The 13,408-nt window shown below is 39.0% G+C and overlaps 1 protein-coding gene across 1 annotated transcript in view; it reads right to left on the bottom strand.

Moving 5' to 3' along the window:
- Window positions 1-3,395, bottom strand: part of Galphai (G protein alpha i subunit) — a 180,767-nt gene extending 177,372 nt beyond the window's left edge. Inside the window, exon 1 of the mRNA XM_090371600.1 lies at window positions 2,962-3,395. Coding sequence (XP_090227726.1) covers window positions 2,962-3,082 — 121 coding nt within the window. The 5' untranslated portion in view covers window positions 3,083-3,395. The remainder of the gene's footprint in view (window positions 1-2,961) is intronic.
- Window positions 3,396-13,408: the final 10,013 nt, after the last annotated feature.

Below are 13,408 nucleotides of genomic sequence, written 5' to 3'. Positions count from 1 at the left end.
CAATTTGATCCAGATCGTTACATAAATCGTTCAAATCGTTGTTTGAACTTGAAATACCCACATTTCACGGTTCTGGTGCTGAAAAGGTCTGGGTGCACCAGGATAAAGCGTCCAGCCACAGTCACGTTCCACACGTGCTTTTTTGCGGAGAATGGAAATGGTGACAGGTATTCGTTCGATCCTGTTTGAAGATATACCTGTTAAATCACCTGACGCCGCACCCATCGATTTTTGAAAAGTCTTGGAAACCACCACCCTAGGACTGTTGAAGGTTTGTGGAAAGTCTGCCAGCAGGAATGGGACAAGATTGACTTGGCAGTTTTGCAGCAGGCTTTACTTCAATATAAATTGCAATGCTGTGCGATAGTCCATGAGCAGGAAAAACAAATAGAACACAACTGGTGGTGGCAGCATGGAATTTTAGTTTTAAAGGACTGTCAAAATCATTATCAAAAGGCCGAATCAACCCTCCGTATTTGCCTAGTTGTTAAAAAAAAAGATGAAAAAAAAGTTGCGCGTGTGATGAGCACGCCCGCTAGATGGTTTATGCGAAACATCCTTCACGTTTCTTTTAGGTATTTTGATTTGTATATATTGATTACAAAATAAGAGCTTTTTTATTGTAAATATTTTTAATATTGATCATTCACAGATTTTCATAATTTCTGGAAGACAAGGTACAATGGATTTATGATAACTAAAGTAAGAGATTTAGATACGTTGCACTCGAAAGTGCAACGTATATAAATATCTCTGTAAAACAGCATCCATTGATGTACCGATCTTGTAATTGAAGCGACATACGCAGCTGTTAGAACCTAACAATGGAATGTAAGGAAAATGCGAGATGAAAAAAGAAATTGTTGACAAATATTTGTATTGTTGCAATCATACTTACTGCAGTAGTAACTTCAGGAAGCATGATTGTGACATCATACTATTCAAAAATTCTAAAAGGTTAGAACTCCAGACACTGTCGTATTCAGTTATCATCGTAAGGCAAGGCATGACGAGGAGGTTTTAAGTTTTTTTTTTTTTTTTTTTTTAGATAGAACTAGGAATGTTTTACACTTACACGCATGGTTAAGGGGGTAATAAGCAGCATATGCCCCCACCCCTAAATCCGCTTCTGACTCGAGATATCATATCGGTCACAAAAAACGTGTCACGCGCTCTAATCACACTACTAGTAGTGCGAGCATGGGAAGTGCCTCTAGTGGAAGCCACGAATGACGTCACTTCCGTGACCGATCAGACTTAATCGGTAGAAAGTCGGAAAAACTGCAAGCCCATTGTTAAAATATTCGCAGCTCACCACTGGTTGTGGCATGGATGGGTATTGGGAAGCTGCAGTCAACTCTGACTGCTACTCCCTAATAGCAAAGTGACCAGAAACAACTAAACAACACACACCACTACACTCATTCCCGGTCTTTTACAGAGTACTGTTTCATCACAGAATATCATGGCAGAGTTGAACTAATGTCCAAGGGTCACCTTACAGAAGTTAAAATACATGTCCATTCCAACCTGAGACTGATTAAATGCCACACTATAGGGAAAAAAATTTATGAACTTTTTCTGGTCTGTGATGGGAATCAAAACTGAAATTTTGAACAAACAGGTGGAGAGCACTGTAGTCACAGTGCTGCTGCAAAAGCAGCATCTAACTCAAGAGCTGTCTGAAACATTGTAACAATGCTCTTTAAATTGCAGTGGCTATATAGATCTGAATCAGCATAGATATGGGCATCCAATGTATGTCAAAAGTTTGCAAAACATATATATAAAAATAATAAACACTATGGTAGAATTATCAAAAGGTAAGCAGAAACTGCCATGCTACCACAAAAAATATATGGCCCACTGTTAACCAATGCATTGGTATATCTGCTGCAATAAAATAGTTATAACGATGCAAAGTATAAACTGGAATTAACTTTTTTTTTTAATCACATATTCTTCTCCAAAATGCTTCCTTAATTACAGATAGTTCCTCCATGGTTCAATTATTGAGCAGATTTAAACACAACCATTTACACAACAATAAAATATGCAAAATGTTCTATATAAACTCAAATAAATAAAATTCTATAAAATGCAACATATTTGGTGATAATTTAATATCAATATGAGGCAAAGGAATTAATTTAGTTTTATACTTCTCACAATATAATAATGAATTGACCCATATCCAGAGAGAGAGAGAGGTAGTGTGATAATGTGGAGAACTTTTTTTTATCATACATCGTCATGAAGTTATTATTGTATTAATCCACTTACCATAGCAAGGCTAAACAGTGTAGTACAGCCCCCTCCCCAAGCCGAGTGTCAACCAGTGGTGAAGTAGTAATAGCGCCAAAATTCGTGAAATATATTTATTACTGGGTTATTTACTGGTGTCTCTTCTAATATATTTTTAAGAAGTTCGTTTAGAGCTGGCTGCGACTCAGAACGAGACTCACGTGGATTTTCCATGTGGAATTTTATAGATGGACCGCTTCTACGACGGATGAATCCTTTGCTCTAACTTTTAATCTTTCCAAAAATGATTAGAATATGCAACTGAATTATCTACTGAAAAAAAACTAAACTATTCTAGTTAACCTGTATATGGATTGATTCATAAGATGCTCACTTCCACACCAATAAGCGTGAATACCAAAAGAGCATCACATTGCCTCAGAAAATGTTTAAAATATTGATACTATAACATAAGAGTGATGTGAGGAAATATCACATAAGTGTATATCGACGTCTCTCAGTTGCTGTTGCAGTTACCAGGGAACCCTTCTAGTCAAGTACATCAAAAACAAAGTTATAACTAAAAACATTAAATTCAACTTTCTTGTTGTGTATATTATGTAAAACGATTGACCATTTGAAATTTTCTAACAATCTCGCTTCTTCAATAAAGTATAAAGCACTACACGATATAGTAAGTGAATGTTTCTGACTTACCTAAAAGAAGCAACTTTACTTCCCTAGACTGTCTTTCCCCTTCTGCTCGTAAATCTTTGTCAATTTTCTTTGATCTCTCTACTGCCTCTTTATCAGCAGCTGAACTCACTGCACATCCCATTTTTTGGCAGTTAGGCTTAACAACCGGCGTCACGTTGAGTGTACGAGTTTTCAAAATAGATACTATTAAAAAAAAAAAAACACTACGGTGGAATTTTCAAAAGGTATTCAGAAACCGACATTGACAGATCACTTACTAAACCAAGTATATGTAAAAGTATTTAATTCCGAAATGCCGTGCTATTCTTGTGACCTTTCTATTTCTCGCCATCTCTATTAAATCACATTCAATACTACGAAATGATAACGTTCACAAGCCGCTCCACTAACTACAAGAAATCAATTTACCATTACTCCCCACCCTTCCGCTGTAACTTGTGAACCAGCCGATATATATAAATTATAGTTTTTGCCACCAGAGTGACAATAAAGAAATAATTATATCATTATCCCTAAATTAAAATCTTAATAAATCACTAGTGTCACTTAACGAACGGCGATATTAAGAAACATTCATTTATATTTTTTAAAAAATAATAATAAAAAAAAAAAAAAATATATATATATATATATAACAGAGTGTAAACTTTAAATTAGAAGACAATGATATAATAAGAAAGTAAGAAAGAGAAAGAAAGAAAGAGAGAGGAGATTTAAAAAAGAGAAAAACAGAACATTTATAGAGAAGGGTAGAGGGGTAAAAAAAGTAAAGTGCAGCCATTATCAACCCACTGCAGGGTGGAAGCCTCCTCAACAATTCATGCTGAGGGAAATGGATCATAATCTGCCACGCTGGTCCAGTGCGGGTTGGCAGATCGACCGTATTCACCAGTCAGGGGCTTGAACCCCGGTCTACTCAAAGAGCGTGTGCTAACAGGCCACAACGAACGAACAAGGCGATTAATAGTTTAAGGGCAGAAGAATGCAGATAGGCAGAAGAGTGAAAATAAACTAATATAGTAATACTAATAGTAATCGTGGCATGTGATGCAAGAAAGCAAGCGTATGAGCATCAGCCATGATCGTTTTCTGGCATCAGTAAAAAAAATAATAATAATAATAAAAAAATTCCACAACCATTCACTCTAAATGTTTGTCCAGTTCGTCCGAAAACTTATTTAACTTATCAACTTCCACAATAACAGACGGAAGTATGTTCCAGCAATTAGCATTAGCAAACGCATATGAAGCAAGAATGCAAGCTTATAGAGCATCAGCAAAAAAAAAAAAAAAAAACCGCTTATTTCACCGATTCACTAGCTTCAAATATTTGTCAAGTTCTGCCTTAAATCTATTTAAGCTATCCACTTCTACAACGACAGATGGAAGTTTGCTCCAGCGATCAGCCACCCGCTGGCTAAACGAAAACTTTCGCACATCTATCCTACAACCGTCTTTCCTCAATTTGAATTTATGTCCACTCAGGCGATTATTCTGATCAAGAGAAAGAATCCCAACAGCATTGTGCGCATACTCAAACAATTTAAGGCTTTATACACCTCAATTAGATCACCTCGCATGTCCTTAGTCTCCAGACACTGTAATTTGCAAAACATAAGCCTTTCTTCGTAAGAGAAACTCTTTGTTCCATTCACTAATCTCATTGCCCTTTTCTTTACTCGTCCCAACACCTCTACATCCATCTTAAAATGAGGCCTCCAGACCTGTATACAGTATTCAAGAGCTGGTGTGACCTTTGCCTTATACAAGAGAATAATCACCTCTTTATCCATGCTAGAAAAATTCCTGTATATCATTGAAGAGACACCATGAGCTACTCTGGGGGACCGTCTACACTGCGCAGAAAACTTCATATCTGCCTGCACAATCATCCCCAAAACCTTTTCATTCTCTACCATTGTCAGTGTGGTAAAACAGAGTTGACACATTACTCTGGGATTTTTTTTTTTTTTTTATTTATTTTTATTTTATTTTTTTATTTTATTTATTTTTTTTTTTTTAAGGTCCTAGCCGCCGAAATCCCAGGAAATTAAGCGGCAGGACCTGCCAGAGTGAATCTACAGCTACTGGGTTCCTGGTCTGCCTCCACGGGGCGTAAGTGGGACAACGTTGGGCCTCAATAGGGGTCCAACGGCTAAATGACCAGATGAACAACGGTACAGAACACAACACATGAACAATTCAAAAAACACTTTTAAATCTCTGGCATTTCCCAGTGAACTGGTTCACCACAATGAAAGCAACGCGGAGATGGGGGAAACCCCTGGTGCCGTAAGACAACAACACACACTTACACTTACTTACTTACATTACTCTGGGATTACTGCTTCCCATGTGTAGTATATTTGTCAATGTTAAACTTCATTTACCACCTCTCACCCCATCTGCTCAACTTCTCTAGATACTGCTGCAGCAGTGTACTGCCATTGGTGTCATAAACAACCCTGTCAACCTTCGTATCGTCTGCAAACTTGAACACTAAGCCTGATATACCATCATCAATATCATATATACACACACAAAACAACAATGGATCCAACACTGAACCCTGAGGTACTCCACTAATACCATTATTCCACGAACAGCAGTGTCCATAGATTACCATACTCTGTCTTCTCCCACTCAAACGTCCCTTTCCCCACACCAGAAATTTGCGTGCAATGCCACACTGCTCCAGGTTGTTCAGCAGTCTTCCATGTGCAACAGTATCAAAGGCTTTTCTAAGATCCAAATATATGATATCAAAGTTATTATTTGCATCTCCATTAATTTCCCGGGAAAACAGAAGTTAAACTAACAGGTCTGTAATTACCTGTGTTCCCCTTTGATCCTCCTTTGTGGATTGGGGTCACATTTGCACATCTCCAGTCCATGAGTCCCTCGCCTGAGTCCAGGGATGCTCTCATAATTATGGATAAGGGTTTGCTTACTTCCTTTGCTGCCCCCTTTAATATAAATGGATAAATTCCATCCAACGCAGGTGCCTTTCTTGTGTTTATCTTCAACAATTTCTCCTCCAATTTACTCTCAGTTATTACAAGATTATCCAGCTCACTGCATGAGTTGAATACACCTCTGTCATTCCCTTCGCTCAATAAATCCTCATGTGTGAATGTCGATGCAAATTATTCATTTAGTTTGTTAGCTACCTCAGCAGGACCATCAACAGTTGAACCATCGGCATCAAACGGACCAATCTGTTTCATTCCCTTCCTTCTAGAGTTTCCATAAGTAAAGAACCGTTTGCTGTTTTTCTTTGCATCCTTTGCCAAAGAATTCTCGTAATCTGCATTCGGCTGCCTAACCTCCTTTGTAACTTGGTTACAGACCAGCTGATATCTATCATAGGCTTCTGTGTCACATGTTAATTTATATGTATCCCATGCATTTTTGTTCTCTATTACATATCTAATTAGTTCCTCTGACAAACATTTAGGACTAAATCTTGAAAAATATTTCTTTGTTGGTATGAAAAGATCAGTAGTAGTTTCCAAGATTAATTCTTTGAATCCTTCCCATTTTGAATTTGCTGTTGGTAACATCATCAGTTGGTTCCACCGTATAGAATTTCAATACTGTCTCGGACCACCGTATTCAGCTTTACGAAAGCAAAAACCTTTTCCATTACCCTTGAGGGTAGTTACCTCCATGAGCAAATCCCACTTCAGCACACTGTGATCACTGCCACCTAGTGCTTCCTTTATCTGCAGTTTCTTGATGTATGAAGAATCATTACTGATAATCAGATCAAGAGTATTACTCCATCTAGTTTTGGGGGCTGGTCACTCACACACTAGCAAGGCTTTTGTGGATTTATGGGATGATTGTTTTCTACATCAGCATGTTCGGGAGGCAACTAGAGGGAGTAATACTCTTGATTTGATTATCAGTAGTGATTCTTCATTCATTAAGAATCTGCAGGTAAATGAACCACTAGGTGGCAGTGATCACAGTGTGCTGAAGTGGGATTTACTCAAAGAGGTAACTACCATTAGGGGTAAAGGGAAGGGTTATTGATTTCGTAAAGGCGACTACGATGGACTGAGACAGTATTTAAATTCTATACAGTGGGACCAACTGATGATGTTACCAACAGCAAATTCAAAATAGAAAGCATTCAAAGAACTTATCTTGGAAGCTACTAGGCTTTACATACCAACTAAGAAATATTGTTCCAGGTTTAGGCCAAAGGGGATGTCATATGAACTAATGAGACATATGGCAGAGAAGAAAAATGCATGGGATACATACAAATTAACACGTGACACAGAAGCCAATGATAGATACAAGTTGATCTGTAACCAAGTTACAAAGGATGTTAGGTAGGCGAAGGCAGATTACGAGAAATCTTTGGCAAGGGATGCAAAGAAAAACAGCAAAGAGTTCTTTACTTATGTAAACTCTAGAAGGAAGAGGATGAATCAGATTGGTCCACTTGATATCGATGGGTCAACTGTTGATGATCCTGCTCAGGTAGCTAACAAACTGAATGAATATTTTGCATCGACATTCACACATGAGGAGATATTCAGCAAGGGGAATGCCAGAGGTGTATTGAACTCTGGCAGTAAGCTAGAGAATCTTGTAATAACTGAGAGCAAAGTGGAGGAGAAATTGTTGAAGATAAATACAAGAAAGGCACCTGGGGTGGATGGGATCTATCCAGTTATATTAAAGGAAGCAGCAAAGGAAGTAAGCAAACCCTTAGCCATAATTATGAGAGCTTCCTTGGACTCATGGGAGGTACCCATGGACTGGAGATGTGCAAATGTAACCCCAATTCACAAAGGAGGATCAAAGGGCGACACAAATAATTATAGACCTGTTAGTTTAACTTCTGTGCCAGGAAAATTAATGGAGGCACTGGTTAAAGAAGCACTGCAGGATCATCTAGACAAGACTTCAGTTATATCTCAGACACAGCATGGTTTTGTTAAGGGGAAGTCTTGCCTGACCAATTTGATTGGATACTATGATGTAGTCACAAAAGAACTGGATGCAGGGAATAACTTTGATATTATATACTTGGATCTTAGAAAGGATTTTGATACTGTTGCACATGGAAGACTGCTGCACAAATTGGAGCAGTGTGGCATTGGAGGCAAATTGCTGCTGTGGATAAAGGGGTGATTGAGGGGACGAAGACAAAGAGTGGTAATCAATGGACATTGCTCATCGTGGACTAATGTTATTAGTGGAATCCCCCAGGGTTCAGTATTGGGTCCATTATTGTTTTCTGTATTTAAAAATGATATTGATGATGTTATATCAAGCTTAATGTCCAAGTTTTCCGACGATACGAAGGTTGGCATGGTTGTCAAGGACACGACTGACTCTATGCTACTGCAACAGGATATGGAAAGGTTGAGCAGATGGGCTTCGAGGTAGCAAATGAAGTTTAACATTGACAAATGTAAAGGACTACATATGGGAAACAGCAACCCCAGAGCAAAGTATCAAACCTGTGGTATTACACTGACAGTGGTGCAGAATGAAAGGGACCTGGGGTGGTTGTGCAGGCAGATATGAAGTTTTCTGAGCAGTGCAGACGGGCTGCTAGGGTAGCTCATGGTGTATTGTCGATGATATATAAGAATTTTTCTAGCAGAGATAAGGAGGTGATTATTCCCTTATATAAGGCAATGGTCAGACCACACCTAGAGTACGGTATACAGGTCTGGAGGCCTCATTTCAAGAAGGATGTAGAGATGCTGGAACGAGTACAGAGAAGGGCAACAAGATTAGTGAATGGAACAAAGGGGTGCCCTTACGAAGAAAGGCTTACGTTTTGCAAATTACAGTGTCTGGATACTAGGCACCGGCGAGGAAACCTGATAGAAGTGTATAAAGCCTTGAATGGTTTGAACATACTCAATGCTGATGGGATTCTTTCTCTTGCTCAGAATAATCACCTGAGAGGGCATAAATTCAAATTGAGAAAAGACAGATGTAGGATAGACGTGAGGAAATTTGCCTTTAGCCAGCAGATAGTTGGTTGGTGGAATAAACTTCCATCCCGTATCGTGGAAGTTGATAGCCTAAATAAGTTTAAGGCTCAGCTGGACAGGTATTTCGAACAAACAGAGGGGCGAAGTGGAAGTGGTTATTTTTTATTTATTTATTTATTTATTATTATTATTTTTTTTTTTTTTTTGGCTGATGCTGCATAAGCTTGCTTTCTTGCATCAAATGCCTCTATTAATGCTAATGCTAATGCTAATGTCTCCCGAACATACTGCTGTAGAAAACTACCATCCAATAAATCCATAAAAGCCTTGCTAGAATGTGTGTCCAAACCACAAATTTCAGTCAATATCCGGGAAATTAAAATCCCCCATTATAAGACACTCTAATTTACTGGGCCACTCTATTTCACTTCATAATTGCATTCATTAGATTCATTAGGCCTATAACCCACACCTACTCTCATTTTTCCTTTCCCATTGCTTATGTCACACCAAAGAGTTTCAACATTGCATTGATCACCAATATCATTTGGATGCACTTCCTCAGATTTTATGTGTTTCTAAACTAACAGCATAACCCCTCCTCCCTTCCTGTCGTGTCTATCATTTCTGTACACATTGTACCGCTAAATTCCATTTCTGCACTGCTTATGTCTGTGTTACACAATGTCTTTGATATACCAATAATACCTGCCGTTGATGTCTTCACTAGCACTTCAAGCTCATTGAATTTATTAATTATACTCCTAGCATTGGTGTATTTACTTGTATTTACTTGTTCCACTGTGACTCCCAGCAGTCCTGAAAATTCCCATTGCCTTACTTTCCAGGCTGCTGCTCAATTGCATTTCAATACAAGTAGTGCAAGAATCACTTTTACCACTGCCAGGGGCTACTGTTAATCTATTAGTCCTTGTATCCCCCCAAACAACAGTTTTCCGAACCGACTAACTCTGCCTCGATAGCATCAGCAAAAATTCTTGCACCGTTTCTATTTAAGTGTATCCCATCCCTGTAAAAGCAGTCTCTCCTGTTAACAAGAACAGTCTATGGTTCGAAAAATTCTACCCCTTGAGCCTTGCGCAATCTCTCCAGGGACGAATTGATCGACAAGGTGCTCATCATTACTCCCCCTTATCGTGTCTGGGCAGAATTGCAGACACTTTCAAATTCAACTCTAACTCACGGGTTTTTTTTCAGCATTGTCTTTACTTGTTAAGTAATTCTGCCAGTCTCCTAATCTTAATATCATGTAATGCCAACGAGTACAACAATATTACCTTTTGTGCCCTTAAAGGAAGATATCTGCCTTACAACGTCATCAACCTTTGACTCTGGCAGACATACCCTGAACCTGTTCCATCTATCCATTTTGCACAATATGTTCCCCGTTTTTCTGACAACACAGTGACCTACAACAACTAGTTCCTTTGGGACCAGCGCATTATGCCTTGGGGTTGCCGCTGTGTGGCGTGATGTTAAATTTCAAGTTACCACATTGATGTGGGCAGATGAGAGCTTGATGGGCCCCTCAATTTAAATCATTCGAGGACATCCACTCTGTCCTTCAAACTCTCATATAAGACCTTAACAATGCGGAGTTGGCGCCTAATTTCCTAGCACACCTTACATCGCGCACAAACAAAGGCATTCCCCTTGGCAATATCATGTCCCGTTCCTGATTGCCCCACAAACATCAAACAAGCAGTGCAATTAACCACCCGCTGGCTAAAGGCAAATTTCCGTGCATCTATTCTACAACGCTTTCCTCAATTTGAATTTATGCCTCCTTATGTTTGTGATCTGAACAAGGGGAAGGATCCCATCAGAATCTAGCGCGCTAAACCCATTCAAGGCTTTATACACCTCAGTCAGATCACCTCGCAGGTGAGTAGTCTCCAGCTGCTGCAATTTGCAGACCTTAAGTCTCACTTGGTAAGAGGATCCCTTCATTCCTCACCAATCTTGTTACCCTTCTCTGTACACGCTCAAGCAAATCTACATCCTTCCTAAAATGAGGCCTCCAGACCTGCAAACAGTACTCAAGGCGTGGCCTGACCATTGCCTTATACAGAGGGACAATCACCTCCTTTTCCCTGCTAGCAAAATTCCTATATATCGTTGACAAAACCCCATGACCTGCCCTGGCAGCCTGTCTGCTTTGCTCAGAAAACTTCATATCTGACTGCACAATTACTCCCAGGTCTTTTTCATTTTCTACCACCTTAAGTGTAGTACCACACAGTTGGCACGTTTCTCTGGGGTTACTTCTACCCATATGCAGTATTATGCATTTGTCAAGAATACACTGCAGTTGCCACTTCTTAGCCCATCTGCCCAAATTTTCAAGATTCTGTTGCAGTAGCACACTGCCATTACAGTCATTAACAACCTTGCCAATCTTTGTATCAACTGCGGACTTCGACACTAAGCCTGATATAACTTTATCAATATCATTGAAAAATAAACAAAACAACAGTGGACCCAACACCGAACCCTGTGGGACTCTACTAATAACATTAGTCCACAAAGAGCAGCACCCATTGATTATCACCCTCTGTCTTCTCCCACTCAACCATCCTTTTATCCATTGTAGCAACTTACCCTTAATACCATTCTGCTTCAATTTGTAAAATAGTCTTCCAAGCGCAACAGTGTCAAAAGCTTTCCTGAAATCTAAATATATGGTATCAAAATTATTTTTTGCATCCAGTTCCTTTGTAACCACATCATAATATCCTATCAAATTTGTCAGACAAGAATATCCCTCAACAAACCCATGCTCTGTCTGAATTATTGTTGCAGTCTTTTATAGATGAGCCTGCAATGCATCTTTAACAAGTGACTCCATCATTTTACCCGGAACAGAAGTTAAAGTAACTGGTCTGTAATTCCTCGTGTCATCCTTCGATACCCCCTTTGTGAATTGTGGATACATTTGCACATCTCCAGTCCGTGGGGATCTCCCCTGAGTCCAGGGTACTCTCATAATTATGGCTAAGGGTTTGCTTAGTTGCTTTGCCGCATCCTTTAATATAAATGAAAAGATCCCATTCACCCCGAGTGACTTTCTTATGTTTAACTTCAACAATTTATTCTCCAATTTAATCTTATTTATTACAAAATCATTAAGCACCCTGCTGCACTTTGATAACCTTCTGCCAATTTCAAACCTTAATAACGCCTTAAGTGTGAATGTAGATGCAAGATACTCATTCAGTTTGTTTGCTATCTAAGCAGGATCATCAACAGTCAAACCATCAATATCAAATTGACCAATCAGATTCATCCCCTTCCTTTTAGAGTTTATATAAGTAAAGAAATCCTTGCTGTTTTTCTTAGAATCCGTTGTCAAAGATTTCTCTTAATATGTCTTCGCATGCCTGACCTCCCTTTCGAACTGATTACAGACTAGCTTATATTTGCCATAGGCTGCTGAGTCGCTTGATAATTTATTTGCATCCCATGCATTTTTCTTCTCTGTCACGAGTCTCATTAGTTCATTTGATAACCATTTAGGCCTATACGTTGAACAATTTTTCTTAATAGGTATGACACTTTTAGGAGCTTCCACGATTAATTCCTTAAATTCTTTCCACTTAGAATTTACTGTTGGTAACATCGTCAGTTGATCCCACTGTACAGAATTTAAAAACTCTCTGAGACCACTATACTCACCTTTACGGAAGCAAAAAAACCCCTTCTTTTATCTCTGATGGTAATTATATCTTTAAGCAAATCCCACATCAGTATACTGTTATCACTGCCCCCTAGTGGTTCCTTTATCTGCAAATTCTTAATACACGAAATGATCACTGCTGATAACCAGATCAAGAGTATTACAGTCTCTGGTTGCCTCTCGAAAATGCTGCTGCAGAAAACAATCATCCAATAAATCCACAAAATCTTACTAATGTGCGAGTGACCAACCCACAAGTTCCAGTCAATATCTGGGAAGTGAAAATCTCCCGTTATAAGCTATTCTGATTAACTAGCCCACTTTATTTCTCTGTACAATTGTTCATTGTACTCATTCGAGTCATTAGGCCAAAATGACTCAACAGTGCACTGTTCATCTATATCAACTGCATGCACTTCTTTTGATTTTGTGTTTTTCTTAATTAACAGCATGACCCGTTCTCCCTTCCTATCGTTTTCTGTACACATTGTACTCCCCAAATTCCAATTCTGTAATCCTAATATCCGTGTGAAACAACATCTGTGATATCCCAACAATATCCGCCTTTGAGATCTTCACCAACACTTCAAATTCATCAAATTTATTTAGTCTGCTTCTAGCACTGGTATACAAGCAAGCATACATCCACCTATTCCTATACCGAGTTACCCTAACACTTCCCATATATCCACCTGTTTCACCATGACTGCCGTCAGTCCCTGAAATCCCCAGCACCCGTCGCTCCAGGTCGCTACTTATTCTAATAGAAGTTGTGCAAGAA

Source organism: Mastigoproctus giganteus, chromosome 4, assembly GCF_048544385.1.
Source record: "Mastigoproctus giganteus isolate SK-2022 chromosome 4, ASM4854438v1, whole genome shotgun sequence".
NCBI classification, from domain to species: Eukaryota; Metazoa; Arthropoda; class Arachnida; order Uropygi; family Thelyphonidae; genus Mastigoproctus; species Mastigoproctus giganteus.
This window is presented reverse-complemented; position numbering and strand designations above follow the sequence as displayed.